Source organism: Terrapene carolina, unplaced genomic scaffold (assembly GCF_002925995.2).
Source record: "Terrapene carolina triunguis isolate 2854851 unplaced genomic scaffold, T_m_triunguis-2.0 Scaffold30712, whole genome shotgun sequence".
NCBI classification, from domain to species: domain Eukaryota; kingdom Metazoa; phylum Chordata; order Testudines; family Emydidae; genus Terrapene; species Terrapene triunguis.
In genome coordinates this window covers 31,595-54,719 of record NW_020695063.1, presented here as the reverse complement: position 1 = coordinate 54,719, position 23,125 = coordinate 31,595, and the positions used below count along the sequence as shown (strand labels likewise).

The 23,125-nt window shown below is 49.8% G+C and overlaps 1 protein-coding gene across 1 annotated transcript in view; it reads left to right on the top strand.

The window, feature by feature from the left end:
- LOC115271490 (deleted in malignant brain tumors 1 protein-like) overlaps positions 1 to 23,125 on the top strand; it is a gene marked incomplete at its 3' end in the record, with an annotated part of 115,816 nt that overhangs the window by 67,380 nt on the left and 25,311 nt on the right. The window contains 1 exon segment of the mRNA XM_029914104.1: positions 17,175 to 17,478. Within this exon segment, the coding sequence (XP_029769964.1) occupies positions 17,175 to 17,478 (304 nt within the window).

Below are 23,125 nucleotides of genomic sequence, written 5' to 3'. Positions count from 1 at the left end.
AGGGAGACCATGCGGAAGCGGACTTCCTCCACCGCCCACGCCTTAAGGAGCGACTGTACCTCCTGCATAAGGAGTTGCTCGTGAGAAGGGACATCTGTAATGAAAGACATGCAAGTAGGTAAATGTAAGAATCTGTATAACAACTAAGCTAGGCTTAACAATAAGCTGAGGCTTGTTAGTAGTTATAATAGCCCATGTAGCAAAGGAGTTAGAATGGCAGCTTAATTTAAGGTTATGAGATTTAGCAATAAAGTTTGCAGTATGTAGCTTGGGATGCACAAGGACACCACAAAAGCTGGAAATAATAGATTTCTAGAGGACCTGTGACTGTAACATGGGCAAACTACATCTATGTATTGAAAGAATTGGGAAAAGAATGATACAAAGAGCTTATGCTAGCAAGCGGAACCTAGATCATGGGCCCCAGAATGACAAATATGGGCAACGGGCTGAAACCTAAATCAAAAAAGGTTCCAGACATGTGGGGGGTGTAACGGAAAATGGTATAAAAAGATGTTTACAGTGACATATATTACCTCACTTACCTCCTCTCTCTTATAAAAAGATGGTCAGATCAACCCCTAGTTGGAACACTGGTAACACAGGAACGTGGAAACCAGATCCTCCCTGCCCATGTCTGGTGCTCTCCACTTACTGTTCTCTTCATCTTTATCTCTAGTGGTCTCCATAAAGTTGTGAGTATGTCAGCCTTGGGGGTGTTTTGTTATATGTATTTGTTTCCATATAATTATGCTTATGCTTGGATTTATTTGGATTTTAAATAAAGTCTTCCTGTTCCTATTTATTTGATTCACCAATCTCACTCGATAATAATCTTAGGTAGCTCCCTGAATAAAGAACCTGTTATTAGTGACCTGTGCAATTTGCACCCTAAACTTATCAAAGGCTACACCTGTCAGGTAGCCAGTTTTTAATCCATGACCACAATGACACTATTTATGAAAAAAAAAAATTCTAATCTCACCAAAAAGAAATATCAAGTTAGTTTCACAGGATCCATCTTCCATACAACAATATGGAAGTGGGGGGAGGGATAGCTCAGTGGTTTGAGCATTGGCCTGCTAAATCCAGGGTTGTGAGTTCAGTCCTTGAGGGAGCCATCTAGGGCAAAAATCTGTCTGGGGACTGGTCCTGCTTTGAGCAGGGGGTTGGACTAGATGACCTCCTGAGGTCCCTTCCAACCCTGATATTCTATGATTCTATGAATGGTCCCATTATTGTGGGGAACTTTCCTGGTTTGTACACTACCCTGGTGGACTTGGCTAGTGGAAGGATCTGAGTCCTTGCTCCAGTTCCCTTTACCCAGGGGTCTGCCTGACCTCGAGGACTCCCCTTCCACTCTCCTGTGTGGCAAAGTCCTTGTAACCCTGACAAGGCTGGGCCCAGGATTCCTGGGAGACTCGACCCCCAGTCTTGTCATGGTCACTTAGGACAGGGGCTATGATGTCCAGACTTTGGGGTACTCTCGTCACACCAGATGCTTCCCTGACCCACTGATTATTACGCATAATTCAAAACAAATACAATTTATTAAATAGCAACTAATAAAAAATAAGGAAAAAAATGGGACAGGTTAAAGGAAAACAAGTAACCCCTCCCCCTCCCCATGGGCACGGGGGAACCACAAACAGCTGTCTCTGGAATGTACAGGAAGTTCACAGTCTGCTTCAAACATGTTCCAGTCCTCCTTCCCAGGCCCTGGCTGTGCTGCAGGGATGCAGTGGGTTGGTCACTTTCTCTGGTGGTGGTGTGGCCACACGCCCTCAGGCTCTAGGTGGCAGGACCCTTCTTCCCAGTGTCAGCCCCCATTAGAGTTTTACATCCCCCTCCCAGTCCAGCCTGCAAGACCTCTTGTCTGGTGGCATCCCTGAGCTGGGCCCTCACTATCCAGGGTCCCCCCCTCGCTCTCTCCAGCTCCTCACTGCACCTGGCTCTGGCCTGCTCCAGTCGCAGTTGCACCCTGCCTCAGTGCTGCTGCTGCTCTGCCTCCAGCTCAGCTCTTCTTTCTGGTCCTGGCTGTTGTGACTCTGCTTCCAGCTCAGCTCAAGCTGCTGCTGCTTTCTCCTTAGTGAGCCTGCTCTGGCTAAGGCATCTCCAGCTCACATGGAGGAGGGGACCCAGGGCTCCTGACTCCTTCATTGGCCTGTTAGCCCTGTCAATCAGGCTGACCTGGAGTGTTTGCTTCTCCCCATTGGCCCTGGGGACAGTCAGTCTCAGGGTCTTGATTTCTTATCCACCCTTCCACTTTCTTTGGTACTGGGAGAGGGCCAGTCAAAAACCCCACTAAGTTCCAGTAAGGGGCCAACAGTCACCTTACACAATGTTAATTCTTTATTAATTAAGTCCCATATCAGAAGCTCTATTATTTTTGCCTGGGATCGAGGTTGCTCTCACAGGCCTATAATTACCTGTCATGTTGTTTATACTTTTTAAATATTGGCACAACATTAGCTTTCTCCCAATCTTGTGGAACTTCTACAGTGTTTCAAGAGTTATTGAAAAACAACATTAATGCTTCAAAGAACTTCTTTGCCCCCTCTTTTTAAACTCTTGGCTACAAGTTATCCAGACCTGCTGATTTTAAAATGTCTAACAGCAGTTGCTGTTTAACATTCTCCTGATTTCTGCTTCTTCATCATCCTCATGTGATATGATCACATGATCTGACCTTTTCCCAAATACAGAATAAAAGTATACAGTGAACACATCTGCTTTTTCTGAATTTCTACTGATAATTCTACCATTGCCATTTAGTAATGCACCGATACCATTTTTATGATTCTTTTTGTTGCTAGTATATTTTACAAATTCCTTCTAATTGTCCTTAATTCTGCGGCCATAGATTTCTCCTTCTCAGCCTTTGCTTCCCTTATGAATTTTCTACAAGTCCTAAATTCAAATATATACTCATACCTCATCTGTCTGCTACTTGTCATATATATATAATTTTTATTGCTGCCATCACTTCGGTTCTAAGCCAGGTTAGTTTATTTTTTAACTGATGCAGCTTGCTTCTTTCTTCTTTAAGCCTCCTAGAAATAGACCTGTAGATTGGTCAATTATTAGTTATTATTATTATTCATATTGTTATCGCATTTATATTATTGTAGCACACAAAGGCCCATTCAGGTCACAGATACAGACAAACTCCCAGCTCCTGAAAGCTTACTGTCTACAAGTCTCAAGAACAAATGCGGGATTGAAGATGGGAGATATAACATAGAAACAAATTAACATGGTGATGATGGGTGCAATTTCCTATTTTGTTGTTTTTATTTTTAAGTAGGGGGAGGGCAGAGTGAGGGGGAATGGCAGGATTGGGCCAGGGAGGAGGGTAAAAATAAGGAGAGGGAAAGAAGCTAACTCAGTGGGGGGAGAGATAGCTTGGTGGTTTGCGCATTGGCCTACTAACCCCAGAGTTGTGAGTTCAATCCTTGAGGGGGGCCACATAGGGATATGGGGCAAAATCAATACTTGGTCCTGTTAGTGAAGGCAGGAGGCTGGACTCAATAACCTTTCAGGGTCCTTTCCAGCTCTATGAGATAGGTATATATTTATATTTAAGAGGCACAGCCACACTTGCCAAGCCACTCTTTGTGGGGTAATTTGCCAGAATCACAACTGAGCTGGATTTGAAGGAGGATTAGGTAGAGGCTGCAAACACACAGAAAGAGCAGTGTGGGAGACAAGGTAAAGAATTAAAGAAATTTCCTTTAATCCAAGTATTTGTAACAGCTCTCCTTATAGAAGAGCCTAAGGTAGGTGTGGTGCTAGCCAGTCATCATTCTGTCCTTACTGCCCCTTGCCTTGTGTCTGTTCCGTTATTGTCTGACTCACATGAGTTAAGTAAACTTGTTTCCAACGACCCATCCTACTACTGACAGGATTGATGGGCATGGTGTATGCAGGACATCCTTAGGGTTGCCAACCATCCCGCTTTCACTGGGAGTCTCTTGGAATCAGGCTCTATCTCCCAGAGGCTATTCCAGCCAATCCAGGAGGTTTAAGGCACTAAAAGTCTGGCAGTGCAGCATGGGGCTAAAGCATGGCTCCCTGCTTGCCCTGGCCACACGCCGCTCCCAGCAGCGGGCAGCACGTCCCTGTGGCCCCTGGGTGGGCAGGGGGTCTCCACGCGCTGCCCTAGTCCCAAGCGCCAACTCTGCAACTCCCATTGGCCAGGGACTGTGACCAATGGGAGCTGCAGGAGCGGTGCCTGTGGGAATGGGCAGCGCACAGAATCTCCTTCGCCCCACCTAGTAGCCGCTGCCAGAGGGATGTGCCGGTCACTTTTGGGAGCCACCCAAGGTAAGTGCTGCCAGGCCGGAGCCTGCAACCCTCACCACCTCCCGCACCCCAACCCCCTGCCCCAGCCCAGAGGCCGCACCCAAACTCCCTCCTAGAGCCTGCACTCTGCACCCCCTCCTGCACTAGCCCAGAGCCAGCACCCAAACTTCCTCCCAGAGCCTGCACCCTGCACCCCCTCCTGCACCCAAACCTCCTGCACCAGCCCAGAGCCTGCACCCCACATCTGAACTCCGTCCCAGAGCCCATACCCCGAACCCGCTCCTGCACCCAAAATCCCTCCCAGAGCCCACATGCCACACTCCCTCCTGCACCCCAACCCCCTGCCCCAGCTCAGAGCCCAAACCACGCAATCAAACTCCCTCCCAGAGCACACATTCCCTCTCACACCTCAAACTCCTGCCCCAGACCGGTGAAAGTGAGTGAGAGTGGGGGAAAGCAAGTGATGGAGGGAGAGGGGATGGAGTAATCGGGGGCGTGGCCTAGGGGAAGGGACAGGGCTGGGGCAGGTCAAGGGTGTTTGTGCGATTAGACAGTTGACAACCCTAGATATCCTGCTACTACAGGAGAGGATCATGGCCTACTCAGGAAGTCCTAAGCTGTGCCTCTATCACTAGTGATCATAGTCAATGCAGGAGCCTCAAAGACTACAGCTACCATCGACGGCCATGGACTCTGCAGAGAGCACTAAGAATTATCAATAGTACAGATGGTGCTGAGGTACTTTCTCTTCAACAGCTGATCTGAGTGGCACAATCTAGTTTTAGTGACTTGTTCTTGTCTACAATTGGGCATGTCCTACACTTGGAATCTGGTCTTGTAATGATCACCTTTGTCACTGAGAATTTTTTCCCTAGTTTAAAAAAGTACCAGCCTCTAATGTCTCCCAATTCATGTTTAATATGATATAGCATCTATTGGGGCGAGAAACAGCATGGATACAGTTTATACAGAACTTTTCTCTTCCATACCAGGGACTGGGGGTTACCCGATGATCTGAGGATGTGGTAAACCTGACGTCAGGAGGGGGCTCATCACTCATATATGGTGATATTTGTTGCTTTCAAGTTTTATTGGATGTTTAGCTGCATACATTCACAGATAAAACCACTGATAATAACTAAAAAGGCAGGTGGGTTTGCTATTGGTTCCTTCACGCAGCTGATGCCAGCCTCTGAATCTATATATTTTCCTTCCACTGCTTTGTTGTCACTTGTCAGATACAGGGGAGCCCTGGCAGGTGCTTAGGTGCAGCCAGTGCAGTGAGTGGGGGGACAGCAAGTCAGGCTGGCAATGAAGGGACATCTCTCCACTCCAGTGCTCTGGCTTCTTCTCCTCACAATTCAGGACGTAGCAGGTTAGTCTCGTCTTTGCTTCACCAGGGGAGCTGGGTTAACTGGAACTAGGGTGGTAACTTTTACAGTCAGTTTTTTACCATCTGCATTTGGCTTGGAGGTTGTGACTTTTTCTTTTGGGATTGGACCTTGCCACTGTTACTGATGCTTTTACTACCTTGAGATTGGTCTAATGCAGTGACCTCTATGTGGGGCTGCACCTTAAAACTATTCAGAGAATGAAGCTGGTGCAAATAGTTGTGACTCGCTGAGCAGGGCATCTTGCTGGGAGCATGTTACAGCCGTGCTGCAGGATTTGCACTGGCTGCCCAGCTCTGGGTGGAGGTTAAGGCATTACGGTGTTAGTTATGGTTTGCGTTGGGCCTCCCTGAGGGATCACCTCTCTCCCCGTGCCATACGGCCACAGCTGTGGTCAGCAGGGTGCCCAAGCTGTTTCCCCCTTTTATAAAGGAGAGGGGTTGCTGGCAGGGTGCTCTCTGTGAGGGCTCCAGGACTCTGAAATGTGCTCATCCCTTTGAACAAAAATAGCCTGAATTTGGTGACCTTCTGGGCACACTGCAAAACACGGCTTTTTGATGGGGCATTTGGGGAGGTCTCAGGCCTTACATCACATACGAGAAAGGGGTGGGAAGGAGTTTCTGTAGGTGTCTGGCTGGCTGAGCTCCTGTTGAAATGGTCACTTAATGCTGCTGGGATTTGAGTGTGTTATCAATGCTGTCCAGGTGCCTAATGCCTTTGCTAGGCCTCAATTTAGTATTTTAAATCCCAATAAATAAATGTCTGGTTGGTCCAACTCCAACAGTTGAAAGGGTCAAGTCCTGGCTCCTCACTCCCCCATTCACTCACTGAAGGTGTTAGAAGTTTTGCAAGTGTGAGGTGAGCAGGATTTGACCCAAATATACCCAGAGCTGATAACTCGCACTAAGGGGATGTGTGTTGGGGTGCAGTGTGCAAAGCCCTGTGCCCATGAGGGTACTGGAAGCTCTGCCAGCAGGAAGATTTATCCTGTGGGAGCCCTGCCTCCCTCCCTCCCACAGGGTTTCTGCTGGAGCAGAGAAGCTTTGACTCCTAGCTGGAGTCTAGAGAAGCCCGACCAGCACAAGCTGCATGGCAGAGGTGCTGTATCAGTGCCTCTCACGGCCACACTGGTTTCATTCCCTCAAGGCCGCCACTACCCAGTGTCAGGGCTGCTCTCATTCCTCCAGCACAGAGGGGGCTGCAGGCTCTTTCCCATGCTGTGTCCCAGCTCCAGGCAGACTTAATGCCACTGTGGCGGGGGGAAAGAGGGGGCTGATCATGGGTTACAGCAGCAAGTGCTGGTGCAACGCAGGGAGTGAATCTGTCCCAAAGACTCCAAAACAGATTAAAAATCATGATAAAATTGAATGTGGGACCCAGATACTATTTAAATAATACAGTGATTTTAACCTGTTGGGGCTGGTGTTAACAACATAATGATCCATGTGACTGGCAGGCCAGTGAACTCCATAGCAGTAGCTGGTTCATGGGAACCCGATGTGCTTCTGTGCCAGCCTGAGAAACTGACACTGACCTTGATAATCAGAAATGTCCGTCTAAATTATTGTCTTGGAGCAAAACCTGCCCTAATGTATATGTAACCCTCCTTTCTTCCCTGGGTTACTCGGGAGCAGACAACACTCACCTGTGTGCCTGGGTGCCTGATGTTGTTGACATTAAAGGAGATCCTGAGTATCCCAGTGGTGATGTTGGATAAGTGGGAATCCTCTGTCCACCCCTCTGCTGCAGTCCCTTTAATCCTAAAGGAAGTTAAAAGCCTCCACCTGGCTGGCCCCTGTACTGGCTCAATGGCGTGCCTTGGGAACCTCCAGGAACAAACCCCTTCAAATAGTAGTAATAATAATAATTAATAATCACCTGTGGCATGGGTCTAACTCAAATACCAGTTATAAATAATATACATTCAATATACTTAAATTAGAGCTAACACTCATTTACTTAACAATTTAAGAAACAGGGTATAACAGACTACAATTAAATGTCACTACTAATTTAAATCCACTGGAGCAGTTGAATAACATTAATTAACAAATATAATATATAAAGTAATAAATGAAACTTATGTAACTGGCATTTGCACTACCACCATTTACCCCACCCCTGAGTGTACACTCCTCTGGATTTCAGAATCCTAGACACATGCTTGCGTGGGCGCGCTTGAAGATCTGCAGCTGGAGGCAGCACTCTGTTGATTCTGTGTATCAATCCAGCCAAGGCAAAAAAACTGCCCAACCCCTCAGAAATTGGAGCTGGCTCCACCAAATGTCAGCAGCTCTGGGTCAATGGGAAGTTCACTCTGCCTCTCCTCAGACTCAGTCTCTCTGCGCTGCCCCTTCCCTTGCAAGTACTTTCCCAACAAGAGTGGGGGTTACTCGCAGTTCCCTCAGTCAGCTCTAGGCACAGCAAGGGTCTCTGCTCTGACTCCAGTGAAGCCACCAACAGCCTCTGGGGCTCCCTGCTCAATCAAAGCCCCTGCATGCTCTCAACAGCAGCTTCTGGCTTCCTAGCAGCAGCTCCTGGTATGGACTGAGCTCCACAGCAGCAATCTCACTCCTTTTCCCAAAATGGAGTCCACTGCCTGCTCTCCCTGCAGGAGGACATCGCCCCCCTTTCCCCCAAGGCATCATGGGAGTTGTAGTCTCTAAGGCTAGATTGCAGCACACAGGCTTTTCCCCTGGAACACTCCCAAATCCCAGTAAAGTTCAGAGGCCCCTCTCGTAAAGGGTGCCTACATATATTTCACAGACAGCTCAGTAATTGTAGTGCGTAGGGGGCTGGTACCCAGAAAATGCTGAGCAAACCAACCGTCTAGCAGGTTACCTGGAGTTTATATTTCAAATTCCCCAAAAGTTCATATATAATGTGCTGGGGTTAGAGCCCATAACACAGCTGAATATGACCGAAAAGCAGAGAATTCTGTGGTGACTCCTGGTGATCAGACTGACATTGCAGGTGTTGCCGGCACAGAGGCCCGAGGACAGCAACAGTGGGGTTCGTTGCCCGGTGTGCTTCGCACCACTAAACACACCAGGGGTGGAGAAGCAAACAACGTTTATTTGGGATCCCAAAGCGGTGCTAGGAGACAGGCACGTCTCAAATCAAGCACACCAACAGAAACAGTTTTTCTTCTTTTATACATTTTGCAGTTAAGCCTCACCCCCCCCCACCTTCCTCCCCCTCTACCCCTCCCTTCCCTGGTAACAGTTACTAAGCAAATAACGATTACATTTAAGCAGTTAAGTCATTTTTGGCAGCTATAAGCCTAGCTTGTTAGTAACTTCTGTAAACCATTATCTTGTCCTTTTTCCCTTCAGCCAGAAACATGCAGGCCTCATTATTACCGCTTGATACCGGTGTGAGCACGGGGTTGCACACAGATAACTGGTTGCTTACATATTCCAATTGCACCTGGCTTTTGAGGTTGATTAGAGTTTAAACATGGAAGAAGTTTGGTTCATATAGGCCTAGTGCAGGAAGGCTTCATTGACACTTAGTGGCCTTCCACCCTCCCGAGTTACCTAGGGTTATGCCTACTGACACCAACAACTCCCCCCTTTGAGAATACTCAACAAGCTTTTGGCTGAGTTTTCTCATATTCTGTGGACAAGATATGACTGAGTGCTATGAAGCTGGGGTTTTCAATGAGAGGGTATGCCGGGATTTTTGGGGAACGGGGAGCACAAAGCTTACGGAGGAGCATTTTAAAACAAGCAATCAGGAGGAGGGTGACCAGGCACAGTACCACACCGGTGAGGAGGAGACGCAGAAGGCCACCCCCCAGTCCTCCTAGGTCGGGCAACTAACTCCAAAGGGAATCGAAAACTGTGGGTTCCCTTTCCTGGGCCTTCCACTGCTCGAAAGCCTGTTCGACCGACAGGACATGCTTGTTAATGTCCTGTGAGTTTTCTGGGACATAAGTACAACATTCACTCCCAATAAGGGCACACACCCCGTCCTGGGAGGCTAAAACATAATCTAAGGCCTGTCTGTTTTGCAGGAACAGCAACCGGAGCTGGTATAGCTTTGAGTTAAGGCTCTTTTTTATGGCTAAGGTCTTATTGGCATACTTGGTGAGAAACACAGAGAGCCTACGATAAAATTGGGTTAGCCGTCCCACCCCATAGGATGGGAGGAGAATCATACCCAACCTGTCTTCTTCCTTAATGGGCTTTGAGGTGGCATACAAAGATTTAAGCTGCCTGGGGCGGCCAGGGGTTGTCCCTTAATGCATACTGGTATTTAATGGTACAGTTTTGCGACAAGGGGGTACCCGAGGTATTTCTTCCCCTACTGAACCATCCCCAGCAGATATCTGACCAATTTTGGGGAACTACCCTCCAGGGTAACCCTGCCACGTGGTGCGGGATTTGGGAGCATACTCAGCAGTTAGAGAGGTTAAACTCTTGGGCAAAGTAAATTTTTAGGGACTCATAGGTGTTTGTTTTTAAGTTAGTAGGGATTCCTTTTCATCCCGCATGTGCCTGGGGGGAAACGGGAGGTAACGAGAGGAGTGTCCCTATGGCAAAGAGTACCACTGTGGCAGACCCTGGACCTGAACTCATGCTGGGCAGGTGATCCTAGGGCCTAACAATTACAATTCCCCAAATACCCACAAAATAACAATTACCAATAGTAGGCAGATTAAAAACAAAAAGGACCAGGCCACTAGGTTAGGCCGGCCCTGTGAGAGTAAACACAACCAACGCTTAGAGTTTTCACGGGGAGTGCGCTGTGACTGTCCAAAGAGATCACAGGGCATTCCCAGCAGATCTTATTGTTTTTTTGAATAACAGTTTAAGTCCCAGGTCGTCGCTGGTAGTCCTTTTCCGTAGGCTGGACGGTCCACCATTCAGGAGCGGGCACTGCCTTCAGACGGGAGTGATGAATCCAGTTCTTGTGTCCCTTGACCTTTGCTGCTGTGTGGGAGACCAGCAGGACGGTGTGGGGTCCCTTCCACTTCTCTTGGAGAGGCTCATCCTTCCAGGTCCGAACGAGAACGGAATCGCCTGGCTGCAAGGAGTGGACAGGGGCATCCAGCGGGAGAGGCTGCAAATCTCTAGTATACCTGTGGAGAGAACAGAGAACAGCAGACAGAGAGCACATATACTGAGATAAAAAGCCACACCCCATTTCCCACTCCCCTGCCAGAACCGGTGTACCGTTCATAGACCATGCCCTTTCAAACATAATCTCAAAGGGACTGAGCCCTAACCTGCCCTTTGGGAGAGCGCGAATGCGGAGCAAAACAAGGGGTAAGGCATCAGGCCACTTAAGGGAAGCCTCTTGGCAGACCTTTGAGAGGTGCCGCTTAAGTGTCTGATTTGTGCGTTCCACTACTCCACTGGCCTGCGGTCGCCATGGAGTGTAGAGGTTCCAGAGGACTTGCAGGGCATCCGATATCTTTTGAACGACTTGGGATGTGAAGTGTGTTCCGTTGTCAGATTCCATCCACTGGGGGAGTCCGAAGCGGGAATGATCTCCTTGACAAATTTAAGAGCCACCGTTTTGGCAGTGTTGTTACAGCATGGGAAGGCTTCAGGCCATCCGCTGAATCGATCCACCAAGACGAGAAGGTATCTGAATCCTTGGGTCTGGGGGAACTCAGTAAAGTCTATTTGCCAAACCAGTCCTGGGCCTGGGGTAGGTTCCAGAGTGGCTGGTGGCACTGACACTACTGGTCGAGGGTTGTTCTTTTGGCAGATCAGACACTTAGCCTATACCTGGGATGCTATGAGTCTAAGTCCAGAGGTTAGAAAATATTTACTCATAAGCTGGGTAAGAGCCTCCCTGCCAGCGTATAATTCTTTGTTTCTTCACCAGGGTCAGTTTAAGAACTTTTCTTAATGTCTTTTGTAGTCAGGAATTCCTGGACTTTGTGGTTTCAATGAAGCAAGTGTTCCTTCTTCTCTTTCCCTGAAACAGTGTGGTTCAGCATCATACAGGGGAGAGGTTACTAGCACATCACCCTGTAATGGTTTTGCTTCTTTTTAGAAAAATCCAAAGGCACAGTAGGTCTGTCAGTGGACAAGGGAGAGGTTACTAGCACTTCACCTTGTCTTTTTATTTTCTTCTTTTTCCTGCTGTCCAGAAGGCACAGCAGAGCTAGAAGGAGAAATAGGCTTATCATCAGTCGGAGAGTCCTCCTGAGGTGGAGGGGTCTTTTGACAGTGAGAAGCATGGGTCCAGGTGGGCAGTCCTTGGCACTTCACAGCGGTGTTAGTGGTTAACTGGACTTGGAAAGGGCCTTTTCAGTGTGGAGCCAAAGCAGTTTTTCGTTGATGGACTTTACGTAGACTCAGTCTCCTTGTTTCAATGAATGGCAGGGCTGCTAGGGTCTTTGGTTAGCACTGCTTTTATCTGTGAGAAAAGAAACCTAACACATTTCATTAATGCCTGGCAGTGTTTTGCAGATCTCATAGTTGCTTGGGCATATTCAGGCCCCCCTTTTCTTGGTTGTCAGCCAAGTCTTAGCTGTGAACAATGTCCTTGGAAGGGGCCAGCATCCTATCTTTGGACTGAGCTTGCTAGATATATTTTTTCCCTCAGTTAACTCGTTCTGTTCTTTTTCCTTCTCTCCTTCTTGGCTTCTTTTAACTTACAAAGGAAACTTCCACTCTTCACTCATACACCTTTTCCCAACAATGAACACATACGCATTGCCATCATACACCCTTCCAGTAAAATAACTTCTATACAGAGCTTTGGAGCAACAAACCAGGACGAGCACACCCACTTTTGAGGAGTCCAACAAAGTTCAGGAGGCTCACAGTGGCTTTAAGGCAAGGGGTGAGACCCACAGCGGCAATTAACAAGTCATCCACATATTGCAGGAGGAGGACCCTGTCCTCATTGTCCCACTCCTTCAAGTCTCTGGCCAGGGCCTGGCCGAAAAGGGTGGGGGAATTTTTAAATCCCTGGGCCAACACTGTCCAGCAAAGCTGCTTTTTAACCCTCCTTTTGTCCTCCCACTGGCTCCACTCTGGGGCTTGCATGGCTGAGGGCTCAATTGCAAGGGTCATTATCCAGGCATTCTCTGGGGGTAAGGTGAGGGTTATTTCATCTTGGGTGAAATGCAGGATGGCTCCTAAGCGACAAAGCAGGTCCCATCCTGGTAGAAGCGTTGGACAATCGGGGAGGTAAACCAGTTTGTGAGATAGAGTTCTGTTTCCCAAAGCACATTCCACTGGGGCATACACTGGGCACTTGGTTCCTTTCCCTGTGGCACCCACCACAGTGAGGGACTCTGACACAGGCAGCTGCAGGGGTTGGTTTACGGCGGTTCGTGCAGCTCCAGAGTCTATTAAAAAGTCTATGTCCGAATCTCCCACCCACATTTTTACTCGGAGGTTCCGGGGGCAGGATAGTCCGTCTCCCCTGACACCCCTATTCTTGATCCTCCGCTGCCATCATAGGGGTACCTTCCCTTTTGGGGCACTCATTTTTCCAATGTCCCTTCTTCCGGCATATGGCACACTGGTTGCGACCCCAGACGCCTTTCCTGTGAGTCAGGGCGCCCACGCCCACGTCCTCTCATTCCCCAGCCCCTTCCACCTTCCTGGAATTTTCCCCTGCCACCGGCCTGTACTGCTGCAACCATCATTTTCGCTTGCCTCTTTTCCTTTTCGTTAGACACAACCTGATTACGCTCCACCTCAGACAGCAGGGTCCGCATAAGGACATTACAATCATCCCAGTCAGGCTTACAGCTAGCCAGGCACCCTTCAAAGACCGAGATAAACTTGCTTGGGTTCGTAGAGAATTCCCCTGCCTGTGCCTTAAAGGCTGCTAGGTCCACCGGGTTAAAAGGCACATGGGTGTAAACCTGCATAGTAGTGGCCTGATTCTTATCTGAGCCATGTCTGGACACCACGGTCTGAGTGATCAACGGATAAAATTCCACCGAGGGGGCGATTTCTGGGACCTGAGACACCTTGTCTTTATATGGTGGGGGTGTGATAGCCAAAGGGGACACCGGACCTGCCATTACAGCTGGGGGGGGTTCTGGGGACTAACAGTAGCTACTACCGAACCTGTCGGAGTCAAATTACACTTTTGCAAAATATCTGACCTATCTCTTAGCAACATAATAAACTGTACATACATATGTTCATTCCATTTACCCGTTCGCTGACAAAACAGATGCAATTGAAGGATCATGTTATAATTAAGTGATCCTTCCGGTGGCCACCTTTCCTGGTCCTCTAGCTGATATTGAGGCCAGTATACTGTACAGAAACTTTTTAATCTACTTTTAGTTATTGGATTTGCGCCAAACACTTTCCAATTTGCTAGAATGCATTCTAAGGCCTGGTCTACACTTACCCCCCAATTCGAACTAAGGTACGCAACTTCAGCTACGTGAATAACGTAGCTGAAGTCGACATACCTTAGTTCGAACTTACCGCGGTTCAGACGCGGTCCACACGAGGCAGGCAGGCTCCCCCGTCGACTCCGCGGTACTCCTCTCGTTGAGCTGGAGTACCACAGTCGACGGCGATCACTTCCTGGTTCGATTTATCACGTCCAGACCAGACGCGATAAATCGAACCCGGAACTTCGATCCTCAGCCGCCGAACTAGCGCGGTAGTGTAGACCTGGCCTAAGGGTGTACACCTTGCCCTGCCTGCAGTACTCTGTCCCTGCCCCATATTCTAGGGAGACACTGGGCGTCCCCAGGTCAAAACAGGTAGACACTGGGCGTCCCCAGGTCAAAACAGGTAAAGTCCCCACTGGACTGTTCCTACCTTATCCACAGGACCGGTTCCCCACCGTCGCCCGCAGCTGCTTCTCCACTGCTCGAGCACGTTGCACCGTTGTGCCCTCCGGGGTCAACCAAACCACGTCTCCGGCGAGGCCACCGGTAAAGTCACCGGTTCGCGCTGGGCGTCGGTTGTCGCCGCAATCTGTCGACCTCCGAGAGGGGTCCGGGCAAGGCTAAATTTCAGCCTCGAGCCCATCCAGGGATGCCAAGACTGTTGCCGGCACAGAGGCCCGAGGACAGCAACAGCGGGGTTCGTTGCCCGGTGTGCTTCGCGCCAATAAACACACCAGGGGTGGAGAAGCAAACAAAGTTTATTTGGGATCCCAAAGCGGTGCTAGGAGACAGGCACGTCTCAAATCAAGCACACCAACAGAAACAGTTTTTCTTCTTTTATACATTTTGCAGTTAAGCCTCACCCTCCCCCCTTCCTCTCCCTTCCTCCCCCTCTACCCCTCCCTTCCCTGGTAACAGTTACTAAACAAATAACTATTACATTTAAGCAGTTAAGTCATTTTTCGCAGCTATAAGCCTAGCTTGTTAGTAACTTCTTTAAACCATTATCTTGTCCTTTTTCCCTTCAGCCAGAAACATGCAGGCCTCATTATTACCGCTTGATACCGGTGTGAGCAGGGGGTTGCACACAGATAACTGGTTGCTTACATATTCCAATTGCACCTGGCTTTTGAGGTTGATTAGAGTTTAAACATGGAAGAAGTTTGGTTCATATAGGCCTAGTGCAGGAAGGCTTCATTGACACTTAGTGGCCTTCCACCCTCCCGAGTTACCTACGGTTATGCCTAGTGACACCAACACAGGGGATGGACAATTGTTACCATGTGAGGGATAAATTACTGCTCAATTATTTGTGGGATAGTGTCATATAGTGATGCCAAACACATGTTCAGTTGAATGTTATTTTTCTGGATTTATGAGCAAATGTGCATCATGCCCTGAATATTTTTATTTTCTATGGGAAATTTGACTTTACTTCTCATGATGCAGACAGAGTGGCTCAGGGGAGTATACCATGTAGGGGAGATCATAATGTAGCTACTTTTCCCTTTCTCTCAATGCCCCTATTCCCCTCCATGAGCCCTGAGTAGAGGCCAGGTCAGTCTTTGGCACAAGATCGTATTTCACAGGTATTGACAAACAAATTTATAAAGTTATGTGGGGTCCAGGCAAAGAAATGAAAAAATATCAGGGATAGATCAAAAATCATGATATTATTAAAACCATCCAGTCGCGTTATTCAGTCTGTCTTTAACTTTTTAACTCCCATCTACTCCTCTGCTAGAGTGGAGTTGAAAAGTGCAGGCTGAAAAGTCACCTTTTAATGTACCCAAACTGCACTTACCCTCCCCTCACCCCTGAGACGGGGAACTGCCGTCCATTGCCCAGTACTGTCTTCACTCTTCCCTTCTGGTTCAGTTCCTCTGACAGAAAAAGGACTGGGTGGGATATACTTTGAGACCCACTGAGCTAATTCATGCAGCATGGTTCACACTCGCACACAGAACTTCTGTTACTGTTCAGGGGTGAGTTACAGATATTGGAGACCTTCACACTGACATCAACCATTCACATCAGCTATAATGTCACCGTAACTCGACCAGAGTGATTTAGCCTTTTGCAAACAGCAACACTTCCCTGGCTCATCCCACCCCACCCTGCAACTTCTCTACCTGAGACTGTGAAGCACACCCCACAATCTAGAGGCCCCTCCTCTCCCCTCTCCACACTCCCTCCCCCCATATTGCATACCCCATTCCCCTCCCCACTACTCCCTCATGAACCTCTGCTCCAGATGCCCACCTCCCTGCCCCTCCACACTCCTCGCCTCCCTCCTTCCTGCCTCCTTCTCCAGACCCCTCTGCTCTCTCCCCAGCTCTCCCTCCTCCCCCCAATCTACACCCTCCTCCCCTCCCTTGCCCCCCTGCCTCCTGACCCCCACAGTAGACCCCTCCTCTCCCTTCCTGCTGACCCACCTTTCCAGAGCCCCCTGCCCTCCCCTCCCCATCCCTTCCTCATTCCCCTGCTCCAGACACCCACCCTATTCTTCCCACTCCTCACTCCTGCCCACATACCACCTGCACCCCGTTTCCTTGCAACCCCGAATCTTCCTTCTGCTCCCCAGGACCCTGCTCCTCTCACTCCCCCCTCCTCCTTGCACAGGGTCTCTGCAGCCCCTCACAGTCCCTGGGACCTGTCCAGCCCCCTAAGCCATATAGGAGCAGCCATGTTGCTGTGGGCTTCAGTCTCATTGAAAACAATGGGAAGTGGCAGCCAACTTTACTCAGGGCAGCCTCACTCCCACATGCCGACAGACTGTAGGGAGATGGCGGCATCTCGCTGGCTTCAGCCCCAGTGACAGTGACAGGAGATGGCACCATTTGGAATAAGGAAAACTCCGTGAGTTGGTGCCTTTCATCGTGTTCTCATGAGACAGGTAAAAACACCCCAAATCGCCAGAGTGGAGATAAAATGGCGAGAGCTGCAGCACTGACAGCCCTGAGTGTGAGGCCTTGAGACGTGAGAAGGTGGCGCCATGAGGCAGCTCTGGGCATGTCCCATTCTCATGGCTCTGGGCGCGGATCCCCTGCTGCTGGGCGCGGACTCTGCTGTGATAACGCTGGGGAGGGGGCTCCCTGCTCGCTCTGACCTGCTCTGTGTCTCTCTTTGCAGGTGCTGAAGAGCTGAGGCTGGCGGATGGAGGCAGCCCCTGTGCTGGGAGAGTGGAGGTTAAACACCAGGATCAGTGGGGGACGGTGTGTGATCCCAACTGGGACATGGAAGATGCTAAGGTGGTTTGTAAGCAGCTGGGATGTGGATCTGCTGTCAGTGCCCTTGGTAATGCTCATTTTGGAGAAGGATCTGGACGGACTTGGCTGTTTTTAGTTGATTGTGGTGGTGACGAGTCAGCTCTCTGGGACTGCAGTCATAGAGGATGGGGTGCATTACAGTGCTCTCATTTCTATGACACTGGAGTGATCTGCTCAGGTAAGAAATCGGCCAACCTGCCCCGTAGGAAACTCCCCATGAGGGAGAAGGGATTGAACCCATGTGTGACATTCCTGGTGACTCAGAACTGGACTGTGCCCTGCACTGGCGTCAGCATTTAGCTGACCAGTCTCTCCCTGAGCTCCCCTGAACAGACTGGGGATGAGCAGGCTGCAACATCCTCTAGGCGGCCAATAGGGGGCAGGTGGTGCAGCTATTGGGGGTTCAGGGTGGGATTGGGTGGCCTCATTACCAGGTCTGTGCTGGTACATGCCTGTGTGCAGCAGCCCAGTGTCTCCCCGGGGCAGCATCAGCAGCTGTGACCTGCCTGTGGCTGCTGGAGCTGGAGCAGGGGGGAGTGCGGGGGGAAGGCAAGTACTGTGGAGCTTTCCCCAGAGTTCACTGAGGCAGCAGGGGAGGAGCCCTGAGCCTAACCTTGGCAAGGGGGAGGGGCCAAAACAGCTGGGGGTAGGTGCAGGGGGCAAAAACTGGCTACACAGCTCCACATGGCTCCCTCCTTCCCCGAATCCCCCTCAGGGTCAGGCAGGAAACTCCCACATGGTGCATAGCTCTTTGCTCCACAGCCTTCCTGGCCCCCTTCCCATGCAGGGTGGGCTAGATTTACCCACCAGCGCAGTGTCGTCGAGTTACACCTGGATCCCTCGGCACTCTGCATGTAGGAAATAAACGTGTATGCATAATCTGGCTTCATCAAAACTAGTGCAAGAAATACGCCTGCGTTTGCACAGAGTGACTAATGCAATGAGAGAAACAGCCCCTGACGCAGGTAAGACTTAGGCCTGGTCTACACTGTGGGCGGGGATCGACCTAAGATACACAACTTCAGCTACGAGAACAGCGTAGCTGAAGTCGATGTATCTTAGGTCGACTTACCTTGCGTCCTCACACCACGGTGGAGTACAGGAGTCGATGTCAGAGCGATCGGGGGGTAGTGTAGACGTATCCTTAGCGTAGGAACATGGATCGCTACAGCTGGCTGAACAAGAATAACACCTCTTTGTTCTGATTAGCTCAGTTTGCACCTCTCTGCTAGTCCCTGATCACCACCATTAGTGAGTTCACACCTGTGTGCTGGGGTCAGAGGTTTGTCTCCCACTCCACCCGGCCACTCACTTACTATCCTCATTGACAGGATCTCCAGAAACTGTGGGGAGTGTTCACCCCTGCTCTGTGCCCTCTCGGCCCCGTCTGTGTCAGCACAAAGGGGCCACATTCACCAGAAGCCCCCATCCTTTCCCTCAGAAATATGCCTGTCACAGTGGTAGCCTCTTCCACAGGCCCTAAAGTGGAGTAACCCCCAGCACATGGAGGTGCACTGGCTCACCTCAGTCCTCTGCCAGGTTCAGCACTGCTGCAAGGATCCACTGGGGCCAAGGTTCCCTCTCTGGGCTTGATTCTGAAATTCCCATGTAAGGTGAGCCCTTAATCGCAATGTCTTGGCTGATTCTTTTGTAACTGACTGAGCTGCACTGTCCTTATTTTCCAAACTTTTTGTACCTGAAATACACAAGTGCAGAGAGGAGCTCCTTTGCATAATGGGAGGAGCCAAAAGCAGTAACCTTGTAGCAACACCCCCATTTCCTGCTGGGCCTGTTCTTGTCTCTGCTGCAGCAACTCTGGGATTGTAAACCCTAAACTTCTGGGCCTGTCGCTGCTGCTCGGGAGATTTGGGGAGTATCCAGAGGGTACAAAGGAACTTGACTGGCTGTCTGGGAACTAGGCACAAGCAGTTCCCAAGGCAGATGCTGAATAAATGCAAAGTGGAAACCAACCTGTCTGAGAAACCCTCACTCCAGCCATCCCACTCCAGTGCACCTCCTTTCAGGGATGTAACTCATCGTGGTGCCAAAGCAACCGATGAGCAACATAAATTGAGTCTCCCCTCACGTTAAGTATTGAAAATTATTTACCTCAGAAATAAAGAATCGTTGCCCTGACGTTACTGAGACAATAACGCTAAAGGAAAAGATTCCTCGGCACTTTAAGTTTCATGTGTGAATGATCAGTGTGTGTCCTTCATTTTGGGTCTTTATCACACATTGGCACCACATATGGGCCTTGGCAGGTGTCACAGATCTACAGGATCTGTGCTATGCACCAGCTTTTAAACGATCCCGGGGAAGAACCCCTTCAGTTTGCCAGACCCCGCAAGGGTCCCACTCTTCCTTAAGGGTAGGTCATGTAGCCTCAACGCCTCCAAGACAGAGCCTCTGGGCTCCAGCACTCCTGTTTCACCCCATATGCTCTGCCCAGTGGGTCCCACTGAGATAGACCCCGGCTTAGAGACTTTTACACTCATCAGGGACCAATGCAAGTCAGCAAGTATCTGCAGTGACACCCGGCAGTGCAGAAGTAAGGGTGGCAATACCATACCATGTTACCCTCAGTTCTGCACTGCTGCCTTCAGAGCTGTGCGGCTGGAGAATGGCAGTTGCTGACTGAGGACCTAGCTTTGCAGGCAGCAGCACAGCAGTAAGGGTGGCAATACCATATCATGCTATCCTTACTTCTGCGCTGCTGCTGGTGGTGGCTCTGCCTTCAGAGTTGGGATCCTGGCCATCAGCCACTGCTCTCCAGCTGCCCAGCTCTGAAAGCAGCGCTGCCACCACCAGCAGCGCAGAAATAAGGGTAGCAGTACCGCAACCCCCACCCCCACAATAACCTTGCAACCCCCCAACAATTCCTTTCTGGGTCAGGACCCCTACAATTACAAGACTGTGAAATTTCAGATTTAAATAGCTGAAATCATGAAATTTATTATTTTTAAAATCCTATGACAGTGAAATTGATCAAAATGGATCATGATTTTGGTGGGGCCCTACCCATAGTCTACACGCCAGGCAGCAATCCTATCTACACAAGCAGTACCAGGAGGGAAGATAAAAACAGACTTTTCTCCCCAGGGGAGAACAGCGGCAAGGTCAGCATAGAGCATGGCCTAGTTAAATATAGTTATCGAGTAGGACCCTGTACACCAGCTTTGCAGGTACTCCAGCCACTTGCATACAATTTACCCAGACTTGCACTGGAGACTGAGCACAGTATAGATTTTGCTAACCACTCCCTTCTTTGTTGAGCCTCATTCTCTTTTGGAGCGTGACTCTTGTCTCACGAACTCAACCGGTCCAGCTGCAGTTACACCCATTTCACACAGACAACAATCACTTCAGAGGTGGTGAGTTGGTGTAATTCACTAGTAGTGATGTATAAGGATCACTTTACACCACCTTTACACCAGTGCAGCTGCCTACACACAGCGCTATGGAGACCTGAGCCCTCTGTGTGCACATAGCCCTGCAGTCACTGCTAGAGTTAAACATTTCTCACACTGGTGACTTATTTATTGTCACTTGTGCTCTGAGTCCCGCCCGAGTCAGGAGACCGTTGTTCATTCACTGCAATGAAGGCCAGACTCTCCTTACTGCCTGTGGATAGACAGCTCCACATGTCAGAGACTGTGGAGTTAAGTTAAAATTCACTGACAGAGACTTCATTCACACAGAGTTCAGGTTGCCTGAGGCATCTCGTGCCCTTCCAAGACATTGAGTTGGGCAAAACTCAAACCCCTGAAAACCAGGCAATACAGAGTTAAGGTGAATGCCAAGGCAGCCTTAACTCTGCCCACTGGAGCTGGACTAGCCACTGCCACTGGGAATTATTTGCCTGTGCTCCAGCTGCAGTCACTGTGTTAGGTGTAGCTGTATTGAATGGTGGAGGCCATAGGCGCCGACTCCATGGGTGCTCTGGGGCTGGAGCACCCACAGGGAAAAATTGGTGGGTGCTCTGCACCCACCGACAGCCAAGCTCCCTGCACCACCTTACCTCACCTCTGCCTCCTTCCCCTGCCCTGAGCGCGCCGCGTCCCCACTTCTCTGCCTACCTCCCAGCGCTTGCCACCACAAAACACCTGTTTCGTGGCATAACAAGCTCCAGGAGGGATTGGGGAAGAGCAGGAACACGGCACGCTCAGGGGAGGAGGCAGGGCCAGTGCAGGGATTTGGGGAAGGGGTTGGAATAGGGCAGGGAGGAGGCAGAGTTGGGGCGGAGACTCTGAGGAGGCAGGGAAGGGGTTGGAATGGGGGTGGGGTAGAGGCAGGAGGGGGGAGGGTCCGGGGTGGAGTCAGGGCGAGTCCGGGGGCAGAGGGGGATCGAGCACCCACCAGCGCCAGCATAAGTCGGTGCCTATGGTGGAGGCGATGAGTTGGAGCAGCTTGGAACAGCTGTGACTGTGATATGAGATCTGGTTCTGAGCCACCCATGTGATCAAAGGGAAGAGGTGCCAGTGTACCCTAGGGGATCCAGTATGCATCATTTCAGCGCTGTGTTCTGTAGGGTGTGTCAATGGCAGAGCACAAGCATCTTCTTGCCATGGGGATTGCAGCAGTGAGGTGGGAGACGGAAGCAGTCTGTGTGTTTAATGATGGGTAGGTGAAAGGACAGTGTTAGCTGGAACCCTGTGAGTAAGGGTGAAGGGGTTTTGAGAGGGAGTAAAGGGGTTGTAAAATGTAACAAGTGTGGGGTTGTTTCTGACTGGGGAGAAGGTTCAGTGTTTGTAGGGCACTGGCCACTGCAGAACCCCGTGTGTGACTGTGAAGCATTTTCATTTTCTCATCTCCAGTTGTTCCAGTGCCACACCTTTCTTTTCCCTTAGAATGGCTCCCATTTCCCTGTTCATTTTCTGAATGTGGGTCAGTGTCATGGAGGGTCTCAACCCAGCTGTGGGACCTATGGCCAGGGATGGAGGCTTATGTGGGAGGAATCTCTGATCCAGCCAGGAGTTTGCCTGCTCTATAGGGTTGAAGGGTTCTTGTTGATGCCATTGTTCATCAGGGCAGTAGTGGGCTGGTGCTGTCTGCCCCACAGGGCCCTGTGGCTGGGACTGCCAGTTGTCCCTTTTTGGGAAAAATATTTGGGAAACTTAGGCCTGGTCTACACTGGCCTACACCAGGTTACGCAACTTCAGCTACATGAATAACGTAGCTGAAGTCAACGTACTTAGATTGACTTACCGTGGTGTCTTCACCGCGGTGAGTCGACTGCTGCTGCTCCCTCGTCAACTCTGCCTGCGCCTCTCACCAAGCTGGAGTACAGGAGTTGACGGGAGAGCGCTCGGGAGTCGATCGCTGCCCGTTGATTCAGCCGGTAATGTAGACAAACCCGTAGTCACTGTCATAGAAACATTTAATGAAAATCATTGAATTAGTGAATTTGCCTGTTTGCAAATAATGTGTCTGGTTGTTTATAACCATTAACTTCTGTTCAAAAAATTGTATATGAATTAGGATTGCCAAAGAGGCTGATGGGAGTTCGGTGCCCAATTTGCTTGGACTTTCAGTGAGACTATGGATCCTATGTGCCCAAGAGCCAGGTTTTAAAAAATATGTAGGTGTCTATAAATGCAGATAGGTGCTCAGTGGGATTTTCAAATGTGCCTGGTGTCGAAGGAGATTTGGAAAGTCCCAGTAGATGCCTGTCTGCACTGCTAGGTGCCTGAATGTCCTTTAAAATCTGGCCCTGAGTCACTTTTGAAAATGACATGTAGGCTCTTAAGTCACTGAGGCACATCTGAAATTTTTACCCTTAGACTAAACTCCAGACCCAGGCACCCAGCCAGAGTAGCTTGGAA